The 17,362-nt window shown below is 34.8% G+C and overlaps 2 protein-coding genes across 2 annotated transcripts; one reads left to right on the forward strand and one right to left on the reverse strand.

The window, feature by feature from the left end:
• The first annotated feature begins 7,189 nt into the window (after positions 1-7,189).
• Positions 7,190-15,010, forward strand: LOC107840786. The gene is made up of 5 exons (XM_016684695.2): positions 7,190-7,665; positions 11,807-11,960; positions 13,365-13,582; positions 14,173-14,346; positions 14,649-15,010. Exons 1-5 carry the CDS (start codon positions 7,471-7,473, stop codon positions 14,736-14,738), a joined length of 831 nt encoding a protein of 276 aa, XP_016540181.1. The 5' UTR covers positions 7,190-7,470; the 3' UTR covers positions 14,739-15,010.
• A 951-nt stretch (positions 15,011-15,961) lies between these two features.
• Positions 15,962-17,162, reverse strand: LOC107841796 (calmodulin-like protein 3). Its single transcript, XM_016685643.2, has one exon. It carries the CDS (start codon positions 16,771-16,773, stop codon positions 16,069-16,071), a length of 705 nt encoding a protein of 234 aa, XP_016541129.2. The 5' UTR covers positions 16,774-17,162; the 3' UTR covers positions 15,962-16,068.
• Positions 17,163-17,362: the final 200 nt, after the last annotated feature.

Consider the following 17,362-nt stretch of genomic DNA (forward strand, 5'->3'; position numbering starts at 1 on the left):
TAAATAAATAGAGTGTCCTAGGATCTGATGTTTAAAGTGAAATTAAATTGGAATTAAATAATTAAATAATTAAATTTGAGTTTTTAAGGCATGGGGTTGTCTGTTTAGTTAGTGGCATGCCTACATAATCTCCCCAAATCATGAAAGAAAAAAAATATATAATAAAGTGATATCTTCGAAATCAAAATTAAAAAAAAAAAAAAAAAAAAAAAAAAGGTAATGTGGGGTGGTTGGCTTTTAATTTGAAACTATCAAAAATCATTTTAAAAAAAAAGTTAAAAAGAAAAGAAATATAAAAGGGATGAATTCTTTATAGTTTTTTTTTTTTTTTTTATGTCAAAATCGATGTTTTAATCTGACTTCTTGAGATATTGTTGCCTGAAAGCGAAAGAGGTAGCTTACTAACCTAGTCGAGTAAGTAGTCTTGTCTGAAAACCTAACACGGTAGTGTTATTACGATGTAAAAAAAAAAAACTAACATAAGACATTATTTACATATGCTCTATCGAGACATAAAATCAAGCACTATTGTTAGTGCACACGGAATGATAAGTATTTCTTTATTTTTAATTAAAGGTTTCGCGAATTTAAGATCGATGTGTCAGAAACATCCGACACAAATTCAAATTTGATCCTAATAATATTGAATACAGAGAGATGCAACACGAGGACTTCCAAGGAAAACATATGGGAAGTCCATGTGTCATCCTCCTCCTTTTGAAAGGGAGCCTTTGAAGTACGTAATCGGTAAAGTTGTTGTCATGTGATTAAATAGTCATGCTGTCACGGATTCAAGCCGTAAAAACAACATCTTGGAGAAGTGTATGGTAAAACTACGACTATGTATAATAAATCTTTATGGTTCGGCTTTTCCCCAAACACTACGAATAGTGAAAACTATAGTGCATCAGATGAAAAGTCCTTATGTCATCCCTCCTTTTGAAGGGGAGCCTTTGGAGTACGGAACCAGTAAAGTTGTTGTTATGTGATCAGATGATCACGAATTCAAGTCGTAGAAATAAAATTTTGCAGAAGTGTACGGTAAAGTTACGTATAAATATTTCCCTAAACACTACGTATAGTGAAAACTATAGTGCATCCAAACAGATCATGGGAAGTCCTTTGTGTCATCCCTCTTTAGAAGGGGAGAGCCTCTAGAGTACGTAATCGATAAAGTTGCTGCTATGTGATCACATGATCATGGGTTCAAGTCAGGGGCGGAGCCACCTTTCATCCAGGGGGTCATCCGAACCCTTTCGATGAAAAATTATAGTACTATTTTTATACTATCTTATATGTATATATAGAAGATATCGAACCTCCTTCGGCTAGTAAATATGTTTACTTCTGAACCCTTTCAATGAAAAGTCTGGCTCTATCACTGATTCAAGACGTAGACAGGAGCGGCTCAACCCTTTTGGAGAAAAGACGGCCGCCTAAGGCCCCCAAAATTTGAGGGGCCTCATCTTATTTTTAGTAATAATAAATTACAAATTTTAATAAATATATTAAATACTATTTATAGAAAAAGAATTTTTTTATATAAAAATATTTAGGAGTTTGATATAGTAAAAACTTTTTAAGGCATTGATTATATTATTAATTAAAAATAAATTATTAAATATGATTATATAATTTTAAAAATAGATTATAAAATAATTATTTTTTCTTAAAAACGTAAGGCCTCCCGCTTGATTTTTGTCTTAAGCCACAGATTTGCTTGAGCCACCCCTGACCGTAGAAACAACATCTTGTAGAAGTGTGCGGTAAAGCTACATATATAATAAATCTTTGTAATTCAATCTTTTCCCAAATATTACGTATAGCGAAAATTACAGTACATCGAACTGTCTTTTTACTCCGAGGTGATAAAAGTGGGGTAACAAAACCAAGAGATGTGTCTCCTAATGAAGGGTCATGACAAGGCTCATTTAGTGCCATTGTCTACGCTCTTTGTGTGTAATTAGTGTGTCTTTTCTTTGTGTGTAAAATTGTGTGAAAGAAAAAAAAATAATTATAATATTTGTGAAAGTTTGCAAGAAAACACATACATATATAAAAAAAAAAAGAAACACTTTTTAGAAACTTCTTTTCTAGACACTTTTACTGACATTCTGCACATATGTTTCCAAGATTTTTCTTAATTAATTCCCTCTCGCTTTTAGGGTTCACATATTATCGATGATGGACCCAGAATTTATGGATCGTAGATATTTGAAAGGTTCGAACACACAGACCAGTGCTTGGACACCACTTTGCAGGACGTCTCACTTTGCATACGTTAAATTATTATGTGTTCAAAACCTACCTATGAATTAAAATATACAGATATATATATATATATATATCGAGTTTTTTTTTTTTCCTTTTTGAAGTTAATAGGTGCACGTGCATCTCAAGCGGTCTTTACTTGTGATCGATACATCATGTTCGATACCTTTCTTCTTGATAATTAACATACTTTTATGAGTAAAGCATCTAGTACCCCTGAATTATGATCAAATTTGCTACGACATATTTTAACTTCGCGAGGGTCCTATTACATCCTGAACTAAATTTTAGCGTAATTTGGTCAATCTTTTTAGCTGACCTGTCACCTTTTGTTAACCTTTTTAGTTGATGTGGCACCTTTGACGTGAACCCCATTTTATGTAATAAAAGTGTCACATCAGTGTAAAAGATGACAAAAATACACTAAAATTGAGTTCGGGAGGAGGGGGGGGGGGGTAAATAGGATTTCTGTAAAGTTGGAGTGTATCGCAGCAACTTTGGTCATAGTTCGAGAGGTACTGAATATCACTACTTTTATCTACTTAATTAAAATACAAAGTTGAAGGCCACATTTGTTTAGTCTAATTAATCATTTGCATGAAAGACATTATATTAGATAACTGTTTTATATTTTCAAAAGTAATTAATTAATTAATTAGATAAGCCAACATAACTATTTTCATACTCTGATCATATGATTAATGACATGCAAGCGTGATCTGAAAGTGTGATTATTATTAGAAGAAGAATAAAAAGATGAGTTTATTTTACACTTTACAATAAAAAGTTCTCTTTTGGATTTGTTTAATTTTGATTAAGAGAATATTTCAGGTGCATGCCAAAAAAGACTAATTTCTTTGCCTGTGTGAGTTTGAGTTTACGCTGTGAGAGACTAGTAATGGATGATTTTAGGTGGGATTGAGATATGCAAAAAACATATTGGAAAGAAGTGATTAGGCATGATATGGAGCAGTTACAGTCAGAGGCGGAGCTACCTTATTAAAGGGGGTTCGGACGAACCCCTTTTCGGCCGAAAATTATATTATTAATACATGGTTAAAATGATTTTTATTTATATACTGTAGATGTTGAACTCCCTTCGTTGAGTTTTTCTTCAAATGTTGAACCCCATAAGCAGAAATTCTAGCTATGCCTCTGGTTACATCATACGGAGGACATGACCCTTGATAGGAAGGTGTGAAAAACGCGGATTAGGGTAGAGGGTTAGTGGGCAGGGGTTCGTCCGCAACAGTAGGGAAGAGTGCTTTATTTGTGTCTACGCCTGAAGTTTCTTGTTCGCGGTGTTTCAGTGTTGTCTTCGATTTCGAATAGAGAGTTTATAACATTGCCTTATGGGTGTCTGGTTTTCATTATTATCTAATGATGTGTTATCTCATTTTTGTTGTGTGCTTTTATATTTTCTGTTTGTTTGTTAGTTATACTCAGTGCTGGCTCACCCCATTTAGAAAAAAGGCAACCGCCTAAGGCCCCCAAATTTGAGGGATCTCATTTTTTCTAACAATAACAGATTAAAGATTTTTATTAAAAAAATTATTAAATATTATTTGTACAAAAAATAAACTTCTTATATAAAAGTAAAAATTTATAGAAGAATTTTGATGTATTTAAAGCATGTCTCAAGAAAGATTAAATGCATTAGTTATATTAACCAAAAAAAAATTAGAAGAAATCGACTATAATATTTACAACCTTGCATCTTAGGATTTAAAATATAAACTTTATAAAAAAAAAAAAAAAAATTCTTAAAAATTTAAGTTCTCCATTTGATTTTCGCCTTAGGCCACCGATTTGCTTGAGTCGGCCCTGGTTATACTGTTATCTGTTCTGAGCGGGGATATATCGAAAACAGCATCTCTATCTCACATTTGAGGTAGTAGTATGGATTGCGTGCACTTACCCTCCCCAGACCCCACTTGATGGGAATATATTGGATATGTTGTTGTTCTCGTTGTTATATATATATATATATATATATATATATATATATAAAAGCATGAAGAATACTAAATCAAGTTGCTACCTAATTGACATCATTCCCTCACATTCTTCTTACTTGATTCTCATCCCAAGACAACTTCTAAAACCCTACACTTTAATCATTATTTTCTCTTTTCCATCTTATTATATATATGTATTTGAAGTTTTATATATTGGTTATCCATATAGTTTTATAACTCAATAGTTCATTCATGTAATTGAGTTATATTAATTCCCTCTTATATATCCTATTTTTTTTTCATGAATCTCAGTTGAAAGACCTCGTTCTTTCTATATAAAGTGATATTTTCATGTTTTTCCTCTCGAGGTTCTGTTTGAATTCTTTTCGTCTGCTATCTCGGAAAAAAATCTAGCTTGAATTCAATCTTAGTTGAAAGTCCTCGTTCTATATATAGCGATATTTTCATATGTTTTTCCTCTCGAGGTTCTGTTTGAATTCTTTTCGTCTGCTATATCAGGAAAAAAATCTTGTTTGAATCCAATCTCAGGTGAAAGTCCTCGTTCTCTCTCTATATATAGCGATATTTTCATATTTTTCTTCTCGAGGTTTTATTTGAATTTTTTTCATCTGAAATATCAGAAAGAAATCTAGTTTGAATCTAATCTCAGTTGAAAGTCCTAGTTCTCTCTATATATAGCTATATTTTCATGTTTTTCCTCTCGAGATCCTATTTGGATTCTTTTCATTTGTTATCTCAGAAAAAGCCTTACTTCGAATCCTGCTTTGATAAAATCTTGAATAAGAAAAAATCTTTTTTCTTATTGAACGGTCGTTTTAATGAAACTCTTAAATCTGAATTCTCGAGCTATATATATTAGTATTAGGTTTGAGCTCTTAATTAATTTTTTCTTTTTAAATAGTCTTTTTTTTTTCGTATCTTTGATATGTATATTGAAACTCCAGTTAATCTAATTGGATTCACATTACATAAGGTCATTAAAGGAAAAATTATTTTTTACTAGGATTTTTTCTCATTCCAACCCAATATATGGAGTTGATGGTAATATATTTTTTTTTTTTTCAAAGTTTTAATGGTTGGTCAAAACTTTTGGTAGAACATCTTTTTTAAGAAAATAAATTTAAAGGAGAATAATAAATTAAAATGATCTTTTTGGTGAAAATAGAGAGATTTGTAAGTAATATTTTATATTGATTGTCTATGTTATTCTAATCGTTTGCTACTTATCAAACATCAATAAATAAATAAGAACGTTATTTATTTTTGAGGAAAATATTTTTCATGATTTTTTTTTTCTTCTTATCAAATGCATGCATCCTAGATGTTTTTAAATTATTATATTGTGGGGTTATATCTAAGGTTACTTGATTAATCCAATTTGTTATCTAATTAAGAAGTACTTATTGTTCTTGTTAATTATAGTGTAATTAAAGTCCAATTGGATTAAAAGTGCTCAAAATAGAAATCTAACGGGGTGAAAATGGAAGAAGCGATGTTGGTGAGGTTCAATCCGAAGACGGTTTTACGATTTGTTATTCGTAAATATCGATCTCAGATTGAGCCGCGCCAATATCACTTTCTATAATTTTATTTAGATTTCTTTACTCGATATTTGATACTTGTATTTTATATCAGTGGTTATTGTTATAACTTTTTTTTTTGTTATCTAAATGTAATTAATCCATTTTTTGGGGGTTGATAAGGGAATATGCAGTCGCTATTCTTCGCATGCATATAAGGTAAGCATCTCGTTCTAATGTAATAGCCTTCAAATTAAATAGAAAGAAACGTAAAACGTACAAGACAAGTCTCGTACAACGAGCTCGATCTAAAAAACATGTGACGAGTTTCAAATCGAATTATTCAATCAATTCGACCACCCTCACGAAGGTAATCCCACTTTAACTAACGATCCTTCACATTAGACATTCTAAATCCACCTCTTTTTTTTTTTTTTTTTTTTTTTTAACAAGGGAATATGATTTCGCTATTTTTCGCATGCGGGTAATGTAAAACCCTTGCTTTAGTGTAATAGTCTACAAATTAAATATGAGCGCAAATTGTATAAATTAGACATGACCGTGTAACGAGTTCGATCTAGAAAATATGTAGAGAGTTCTAAACACGAGACCTCCATTTGCGAGATAATTTGTTCAATCAATTTGATTATCCTTACATCTTTTCTACGTCTCACACTCTATCGAACCATCACATCAACAAGAATAAATCCACAGAAGTTTTTTTAAAAAAAGAATTCAATAAAAGATCACAACTCATCTCGCGGTTTATCGTTACAATAGGTGTTACCCATGGCACCCAAGGGTTTGGCCTAGTGAATAGTGATCAATAAAGTGTGTCGAGAATGTAAGAGGTCTCAGGTTCAAATTCCAGCGGAGACAAAAACACACTAGTTGATTCTTCTCGTTTATCCCAGCCTTGGTGGACAAAGTTATCTGATATCTATTGTTGGTGGGAGATGACACGTATCCCGTGAATTTAGTCGAGGTACATGAAAACTGGTCTAGACACACAGGTGGGAGGTGGCAAGTATCCCGTGAATTTAGTCGATGTGCACGAAAATTGATCCAGACACACTGGTGGAAGGTAGCAGGTATCCCATAAATTTAATCGAGGTTCACGAAAGCTAGCCCAGACACGCTGGTGGGAGGTGACAAGTATCTCATGGATCGCTGGTGGAAGGTGATAAGTATCTCGTGGATTTAGTCGAGGTGGACAAAAGGTCGTCCAAACACGTTGGCGAGACGCGACAGGTATTTCGTGAATTTAATCGACATGCACGAAAAGTAGGTGACAAGTATCCCGTGGATTTAGTTGAGGTGCACGAAAGCTCGTCCAAACACGCTGGTGCGACGTGACAAGTATTTCGTGAATTTAATCGAGGTGTACAGAAATTGATCCAGATACCACGGTCATAAAAAAAAAAAAAAAAGAAGTTCCACACGTGTCATTCCTTATTACTAGTTCAAGCATATTCAATCTCCATTCCCCTCTCTCTCTCGTGACGAGAGAGAAATAAAGAGAAAATAAATTCATTTTTTTTTAATTTACAATTTTTTTTCTAAAATAATTAATATATATGTAATTTCTATATTTAGAATTATCAAATTAATTATTTAATTTAAATTATAAATGTGCATGATCGGAATAGTGATCGGAGAAATCTGATAATCGGAATTATTGTTTGATATTCCGGCACAACATGTCTGCTATAGTGTGCGGAAAGAGATCGATTTTATTTGACGATTTTCAATCTCAGTCGCCGTCGCCGTCGTTGCCGCCGGTGAATAAGAGGATTCGCCTTAGTTTTTCTCCGGCGACGTCTAATTTTGATAATTCGATTGCATCGTTGAAGCTTGATCATTTACTCATGGTTTTCTCTGATATGGATAAGCAGGTTGTTTATTATTATTATTATTATTATTATTATTAGTATTATTAATATTATTATTGTTGTTGTTTTGCTTTTAATTGTGTTGAGTTTAGTTGTAAAGAAAAAAATTAGAGCTTTTTGTGTGTGAGTTTCCTTAATTATCAGTAATTATTTATTAAAACACACCTAAAGTATTTAGCTTTTTTGAGTTTCATACTTGAATTCTATTTGGTGTGTGAGTTTCCTAGCTGAACTGTCGCCAATTATTTATTAAAACACATTTAAACTATTAATTGTTTGAGTTTCGTGGCTGAATATTCAGGTAGGAAGAGTAAACAATTAACAGTTTAGGTATAATTTGATAAATGAAGGGGAGCCTTGGAGTAACTGGTAAAGTTGATGTCATGTGACCAGGAGGTCATGGGTTCAAGCCTTGGAAATAGCCTCTTGCAGAAATGTAAGGTAAGACTGCGTATAATACACCATTGTGGTGGGCCCTTCCCCGGACACCGCACATAGTGGTAGGTTTAGTGCACCGGGATGACCTTTTCTAGGTGTATTTCGATTATTAGTTGGTGATAGTTCAGGTAGGAAACTCAACACACCTAATAGTTCAGATATAAAACTAAAAAGAGCTGAACACTTTAGGTGTGTGTTACTTGAACCGAATGTTTATTGGAAACAATGTATGTGTACGCACTACCATCGCCGCACTCTACTTGTGGGATTACATTGTGTTTTTTTGTTTGTTGTTGTTGTAGTGTATCTATTTTTTTGATTTTGATATGGCAAGAGTAAAGCACTTGAGAAGGTTTGCCCATTGTTAGCCGTTCCAGACGACTTTTTTAGTAATTTAACATCATCTCATTGTAAAGATCCTTCATTTCTGATTGTACTAGACAAGCAATGTTTTCAAAAAGTACTGAACTTGTGAGTTATCCAGTGGAATCAGTCAAGGGTATGTTCAAGTTGGCCCATATAGCATGATTATTTAAAAGAAAAAAAAGAGAAGCGAGTATTGAACTTGACTTTATAAAAAAAAATGAAAAGTAGTATTGGAGAAGCTCCATTGACAACAAATGCTTGTTGCCTCCTTCATTTAGTTATTTGGGATGTGGGGAAGTACCTTTTGAGTGATTTGGTGAGTTTATTAATGTCTTTCTTATGACTAATTGTACTAGACAAGCTGTGTTTTCAAAAAAGTATTGAACTTGTGAGTATTTTTTATGAGTGGTTGTACTAGACAAGCAATGTGTTCAAAAAAGTATTGAACTTGTGAGGTATTGCGTACTTGTGTTGATATTGGGAGGTAGCAGGTCCCAGTGGAATCAATCGAGGTGCGTGCAAGCTGGCGAGATTACACGATTGTAAAAAAAGAAGCAAGTATTGGCCTTGTCTTTATAAAAAAAAAACTAGTAGTTTTGGAGGGGCTCCGTGACAAGAAATGCTTACTGCCTCCTTCATTTAGTTATTTTGGGACGTGGTGAAGGACCTTTTGATTGATTCAGTTAGTTCATTAATGTATATCTTATGATGTTGTAAGTGGGAATTGGCGGAATGTGGTTTTAATTAATGACTTAACTTATGCTAATTTCCGTCATACCTTTTGCTTAAACAAGATGAGGTGTGTAACTAAAGGGGTAACTTCTATGTACTTCTTGTTGATGATTAATGTGGTTTTGTAATTGAATTCACTGGACGAAGATTTTCCTTTTATTAGCTGTTTGAAGTGCTATTTTATGATTCATCTTATGCTTTTGTTGTTGAACTTGTTGCTAACTTCTCATTGCAAACAACCGGCATAACTGATTTAGAGATCGTCTTCCGTCTGCTGCTTATGGTTTTTAGTTAGACTCTGGAGATCTTTCACTTTACACTGTAGGAACTTAGTGCTTGCATAATTGATTCGTTTGCAAGTTTAACATATTCTCCTAGACTTTGAAAATGGGCTGAGAAGTTGATTGATCAACTGTGCTTTCTCCACAAATCTCCTTCAATGGAGGAAGAGTTAACTAGCTTTCAGTTAGATTTTCAGTATGTGAATTGAATCCCTTTTGTCTGATATCTGGTGTTGTTTCAACACATTATATATGCTATAACTTTGAATTTACAAATCTAAATGAGTAAATGAAAAGGGAAGACAGACTCTGCAAATACTTTAACAATTTTGAAGCAGTGAAGTATATCGAGTCTCCAGTAAACAAGTAATGTTATTAGTACTCTCTTACTACTTTATTGTTCGATTTTATTTTTATTACATGTTTTTCTCTGCTTCGATTCTACCTCTATAATGTAGGAGGTAAGGTCTGCGTACACCTTATCCTCTCCAGACCCCTTGTGGTGTTACACTGGGTATGTTGTTGCTGTTTACTCTGCATCGGTTATCATACTACTTCTTGTTGCTACTGATTATTTTGATCTTGAAATTGTTCTTTGTTTGAGGTACTTAAAATTGATAACTAAAAAATATTTTAATTTTTAATTATGTGTGCTAATAGTTTCAATCACATATGGTGATGTATTATAGATTAAGGATTTTTGTTGGAAATAAAAGATTATACAATCTAAAACCACTTATATATTTTAGGTTATACACTAGATATCCATTTTTCAATACGATTAACGAAACATCGATAAAGCCACATCTGATAACTATAAAAGCAATCCAGTGATTGTTATTTGCTTGATGAGTCAAATGACTCAAGTGTAGAAAGCAATATTCCTGAGAGTTGGTTGTGAGAGACTTTAGTGCATGTTGTAGAGTAATTTCTTTTGTTAATATCTGCTCCTATGTTTCCTTAGTTATTAAGGAAAATAATTTTATTAATCCATTCAGTATTTGATATTAAGCAAAGTTGGAGAAGAAAAACTTCTTAAAAGAGGAGGGAATGATTGCAAAAGTTGATTTGAATTACAACACAACTTTTGAACATCAGCAGTCGCGAAGTAGTTATGTTCTTTTTCTTTGTTATTGTTGTCGTCGTTGTCATTATTTCTTTTTGTTTTTCTTTTCAATCACTCAATTGAAGGGGAGCTTGGAGTAACTGTAAAGTTTCTGCCATGTGACCAAGAGGTCACGGGTTCAAGCCTTCGAAACAGCCTCTGGCAGAAATGCAAGGTAAGACTGCGTACAATAGACCCTTGTGGTTGGGCCCTTCCCCCGACCCTGCGCATAGAAGGAGCTTTACTGCACTGGGTTGCTCTTTTTTTTCCAATCAATCAACTATACTTTAGTTCAAAATTAGTCGGAGTCAGTTATATGAATCTTTTGTATTCATTCTCTATGGTCTATTTCATTCAAATGCTAAATAATTTCTCTTTGTAGGTAAATTAGGGATTCTCTAGAGCTAGAGGTTCCCTAGGTCTCACACTTGTTATCCCATATAGATTTACAAGTCTATGACTATTATAAAATGAATCTTGACACAAATTATGTGATTAGATTGCACAATTTCTAGAAGTGTTGCAGAATTAATGAATTTGTACAGGAGTTGCTAATCCACCTACTTTCGGTGCGACTATAATAGAAGAAAGAGGGAAATTATGTAAGGGTGTTAAAACCAATAAAAGTTCATAGGGCTCAACAAGATTAGCGCTTCTTCGAAAAGAACAAACATTAGGTTTTGTCTTGTAACAGAACAAGAGTTTGAAGTAATTGACCACATCGAGGAACACGTTATGCACAAAATTCCAAATTTCCTTGCCACTTTAAAAGAACTGAGAAAGTGCATTCTTCTCAGAATTACTGTTGATGCATATCATATATGATGTGTCGGTTTATTTTTTAGCTATAAAGCCTTTCGTTACGTTACAAAAGAGAAGGCAACGTAACCAAAAAGGAAAAGTTTAAGGTTGTCGTGCAATTTCAAAACTCCTCTTTTCGTTTCTTTTAATGGCATAAGTTGTAGATTTAGATTGTGCACTTTGGTAGTCTAAGAGGATTTCTATCGATTCTGCGCTCCAGAAATGGTATGCGATCTGCTTACCTTCATTTTGTGATATCACTGATGCATCTAGTCTCTTTTTTTTTCATTTAAAAGAATTTCCATCTTTAAGCTGTCAATTTTGGGTATGAAAACATTTATCTGCATAGATATCTTTAGTTATATATATTCTTTATTTACCCTGAATAGGGGAAACTTAAACTAGAAATTTGATTTTTTAGTTGGTTGAGAAAGCACTTGAAGAGTGTGGCGATGACCTAGATTCTGCAATCAAACACCTAAATGAGCTCCGCTTGGGATCTGGTGATAATCTGAGGCCTGTGGCAGGAACCTCTGGTGCTACACATGACTCCACCAGCCAGTTTCTTACTCAAGGTGCACATTGATTTTTTTGTTTTGTTTTGTTTAGGTTGATGGTTGTTATTTCCCCCTCCCCCCATTTTGGGGTTGTTTCTCAACTTTTGTTGGTGTGAGAAGGAACGGTAAGAGGATTGGGAGTCCCTGTTACAATTCATTTAATCTTCTATATAGATAGCCAAGGTTCCTTTTTTTAAAAATAGGATAACTTCTTTTTTAGTAATCATGGCACTTCTTAGTGCTGGTTTTGACATACCATTTCAACAACCAAAAAATACATTTGATGTCTTCCTTCATTTGTCTAAAGATCTGATCTTTCTTACCCCACTTACTGCACTTTATTGATTTTCCCATTTTCCAAATGTTTGTCAGTGTCCTGTCGATTCACCTGCTTCTGCTCTATAACATGTATCAATTTTATAGATTTTTCAATTGCAACTGTTCAACTAACTGCTTATCGTTTTAATGCTTCATAATTGGTGGTTTTGTGTTTTTAAAATTGAGCACGCGGTCAATTGTGGTCCATATTATCAACCAGTCATATTGCTTTGTTTCAGCAGTTTCATACTTGTAAGTTGCTTGATATTTATGGTGGAGGTTATCTGCTCCTTCACTGACGCTAACAAACCTCCACTTTATGTATCTTAACCCAACTAACTATTGAAGTATCTAATTGCATGGTCATTCTTGTGATAGCTTCACCTCTTCAACTTTCTACCTTTGATGTTTGTTCTTTATATTAGTTTATACAGACATTACTCTGTTACTTTTTTTCCTGGTCCTAGTGAACGGCCAATTATAGTTGAGGCGAGAGTCTTATCGGAGACCACCTCTCTACATTCACAAAGTAGAGGTAAGGCTGCGCACACGCCACCCTCCCTAGACCCACTTGTCGGATTACACTGGGTATGCTGATTTGTTTCAAGACCGACGCACTCTTTTCATGATACAGTTAAGTTTGGTCAGTGTAAGATGTTTAGTTCATCGTTATAGGAATGTCTCGTTTCTTGAAAGATATTGCTGCCGATCCCCTTACTTTTTAATATCGTCATCAGACAATAAGAGTTAAATTACTGTATAACTCTTTTGTTCTGTGTGCTTATTTTCATGCAAAGTGGGTCATTTAAGGCCATGGAAAGAGGGAAGACTTAAATAAATAGCTAGTCTACCATGAAGTAGAACTGTTTCCAACCTTGCTTTGCTAAATGTATTTGAAAATTGTGTAGTGTATGTTTCCCTCTTGATCCACTTGCAAGTTTCGACAAGTGATATTCACCATCGTTGTTGAGCTGTAATAGACTAGTAGTACATTCATTTTCATTGTATGTTTTTCAAAGCACTGGATGTAGATTCACTGGCACAACTCTGCTTTCATCCTTATATTGACATAGTTCGTTCACCTTCACCTTCACCTTGTTACAGGTGTGGCTACAAATGACGGTGAGACGTCATCTGTAGAGGATTTATCTGCTGCAAAAGTCGTGCATTTGGAGGGTAAAGAATGGGTGGAGCTTTTTGTTGGAGAGATGATGAATGCGTCAAATATAGATGATGCTAAAGCCCGTGCTTCACGAACTCTTGAGATGTTGGAGAAGTCCATATGTGCCCGTGCAACTGAGGAAGCCGCTGGTTTCCAGCAGGTGGTCCCTAAATGTCTTTTAACTTTTTTTCCCCCTGCATTATTAACAACCCAGCATCTCTTTTTTTTTTCCTTGCATTATAAACACCCTGTCATATATCGTTCTTATTTTCTTCTTTCACATCTGCACTCACTATGGTCATATAGTGGGCAGTTGCTTTTGGGGACCTTAATAAGAGGTAGATGAAGGGATGCAACAAAGAACAAATTGTATAAATGAGAGGAAAAAGAAAATTAGAATGATATAAAACTGGAAAGTGTGCTTTTACTGCAATGTCAACGTGAAGTAAAAAGTCCTGAAAGGGTGATATGTCTAGATCTTGAGTGATTGTGTCTGGTTATTGGCAGAAGCTACTAATACTCCTTCTTGTGACCTTCTTGTGTTCCCTTCCCCTCTCGCCCCCCCTCAATTCAAATAAAAAACAATGTCCGTTAGCGTTGGAGGTGTGCACTAGCATAGTTCCTTAGGCCAGACTGATTATCTTGTTATTTTGACGAAGTTTGTTTTGTCAGTTTTAAAAATGAATGTTGTTAATCAAAAAGAAGAAGGTATCCATATCCATATGGGCTTATAGACTGGTTGTGATACAGGAGAATATGATGCTCAAGCAGCAACTTGAAGCTCTCATACAAGAAAATGCTATTTTAAAGCGAGCGGTTTCCATCCAGCATGAGCGTCAGAAGGAATACGAGGATAGAGGGAACGAGTTGAATCAGCTGAAGCAGTCGTTGGCTCAGTATCAGGAGCAGCTTCGAACCCTTGAGGTCAGATTTCTCTTAGAATTGATTATGTTTTCGTGGTTCCTGCAACCTAAGTTGCTCGGACTCTCTAAAAAGTGTTGCCGCACCCGTGTTGGATCCTTCAAAAATGCACTATTTTTGGAGGATCTGACACGCACCCGAAGACACTTTTGAAGATTTCGAGCTACTTAGCCTGCAACCGAATGACAATAAGATGCTTGTCTGGATTTGTGATTATAGTTTTCGGCATTTTCTTTTCTTACTGTTTTGGACCACTTCCCATGTATAGCATTTTAGTGACAGTTTAGGCCTTCCTGTGTCGTCAGGTCAATAACTACGCTCTCTCGATGCACCTCAAGCAGGCTCAACAAAGCAACAACTCTATTCCAGGGCGTTTCAACCCTGATGTCTTCTAGTATGTGTATAAATGTCCTTATTGGCTGCGTAACGTATAGGATAGCAACAGTATGCCCTATTACCCAGTGTCTTTAAACTAGAACTTATGTCTTTCGATTATAAGTGCCCTGCAGCAGTTATTAGCCAAAGGGTACTTTGTACTGTTCATACAAGTTTTTATTTGCTTTTCTGTTGTTGTTTAAGTTGGAGTATCGAAGTTCATATAGTTTGGTTCTTCTAATGTTAAGAAAATATTCAACACATGATTGCGATGCTTTATTATTTCGTTTGATTCGATTTCTGTTCCATTTAATATCTTTAGATTCTCATGTGTATATGATATATCGCGTAAATAAACACGATTCTATCGGAAATTTTCTCAATCTTTGATAATGATGTTACAACGATTAGATACCGACTGAAAATCTCATGAAACTGGCAAGTTTCAAGATCTTGTTACTCTAAACAACAACTTTCCCAGTGTTTGGGGAGGGTTGGATGTATGTGAACCTTACCCCTTCCTTTGTGGGGGTAAGAAAACTGTTTACGATAGATCTCAAGCTCAAAAGAGATCTTGATACTCTAGGGGTCGTTTGGTTGGAGAGATAAGGATAACTAATTCCGGGATTTATTTAGAAGAGGAGCTTATCCTGAAGGGGAGCCTTGGAGTAACTGATAAAGTTGTTGTCATGTGATCAGGAGGTCACGGGTTCAAGCCTTGGAAATAGCCGCTGGCAGAAATGCAAGGTAAGGCTGCGTACGATACACCTTTGTGGTGGGGCCCTTCCCCGGACGCCGCGCATAGCGATAGCTTTAGTGCACCAGGCTGCCCTTGGGAGCTTATCCTATGTTTGGTTGGAACAAAATGCATGGGATTATTAATCCCGGGATAACTTGTTTTCCGACCAACCGACCCCTTATGAATGAATGCTAGTGTATCATAATCTCTTGGCTCTTAGTTGTATTTGGAATTTATATAGCATAGGGATATAAGTATACATAAAATTCTCAATGGAACTTCTTGTACTGAAAGCCACACATTAGATTAATATTTACTGTGAACATAGCCAAGCTAACTGTGATATCTGTACCCTTTCCCTACACATTCATCTGTTCAACCCAATCCTAGGGGGAGGACAAAGGGGGGGGGGGGGGGGGGGGGGGAACTAGACAAAAACCGCGGGTTTAGCTCAATTCGCGAAGGTTGAGAGACTTGTGTCTTAAGGCACACAAATTCGAGTCCTGCATCAAGCGACTTAAGTTCAGTATTTAAGTAGAGAAGGATAGAGAGATTTCTCGATCATTAAAAAAAAAAAAAACAAGAGAGAGATTACAAAACACTTCAATTCTTTAAGAAAATGGAATAAGAGTTCCACAAGCTTTCATCATCTTCTTGAACTCATCAAAATTCACCATTCCATCTCCATCAACATCAACTTTCTTTATCATCTCTTTACAATAATCCAATTTTTTCCCCTCTTTCATACCTAAAGTTGATAGTATCTTACTCAACTCTTCTTTTGATATTAATCCATCTTTATCATGATCAAAAACATCAAAAGCATCCTTAAGATCTTTCTCTCTATTAGCTACTTCTTCTTCATTCATTTCACTTTCATTACTCACTTCCTCTATTCCCAAGTATGTATGACAAAGATCACAAAACTCATCAAGATCAATTAAACCATCTTTATTTGAATCAACTTTCTCAACCATTTCAACAATATCTTTGTCCTCCATGAAAATTCCAATGTTCTTGAGAGATAACTTCAATTCTTGTTTTGTTATGTAACCATCATTGTTCTTGTCAAAAGTTGCAAAAATACTCCTTAGTTCAACCTTGTTGTAGTTGTTAGACCTATTCATCACCTTCTTATCAACCATGGTTATTGAAGGTGAGGGTGTTATTATGGTCTTTTCTTGGAGAGATGGAGATATTAGTGAAATTTTTTGAATCAAAGATTGGAACTTGTTAGTTGGGAAATTGAAAAATGTTGTAATAAGGCCAATAATGAAGAGAAATGCTAAGAAAAGAATGGTTAATAGTGTAAACATGTTTGTTTTGCTTTGTGGTTCTTGAAGTTGAATGGGAATAGGAAGAAGAAATGATCAAAGAGGAGAATATTAAGGTGATATTGGTGGAATATTGAAGCTTTAAATGAAAAGAAACGAAGTGTCAATGGGTTGTGAAGATGAAGATGCCCTTTGTCAAAAGTAATTGGAGAACTATTGATAAAGATTTATGGTGGGTACCATATGTGGTGCAGTGAATGAGGCTGCTCCTCTCTTAACCCTAGACGTCTCAGATTCGAGCCCTGGGTATGGGAGAATCCTTGGTAGGAGTCCTACCCGACGTGAATTCGGATCAGTCAGGCTTCAATGCGGGTTTCAGACACCAGATGGGAAATTTAAAAAAAAAAGTTTATGATGGGGTACATAGGACAATGAAAGAAGAAACCCAAATTTGTCTTGTGAGTGTGAGATAGGCAGATAAGGAGTATGCAGTCGAATAACTATTATAGTTTTTAGTTGTGATAAATGAACTAATTAGATGGGCTGTTTCAAATCTGGAGCTGACATTTAAATTGGAAATCAATATCATGCCCTGACTATTCAAAAAATACAGATCGAAGCGAAAGATCAT

This window comes from Capsicum annuum, chromosome 9 (genome assembly GCF_002878395.1).
Source record: "Capsicum annuum cultivar UCD-10X-F1 chromosome 9, UCD10Xv1.1, whole genome shotgun sequence".
Taxonomy (NCBI): domain Eukaryota; kingdom Viridiplantae; phylum Streptophyta; class Magnoliopsida; order Solanales; family Solanaceae; genus Capsicum; species Capsicum annuum.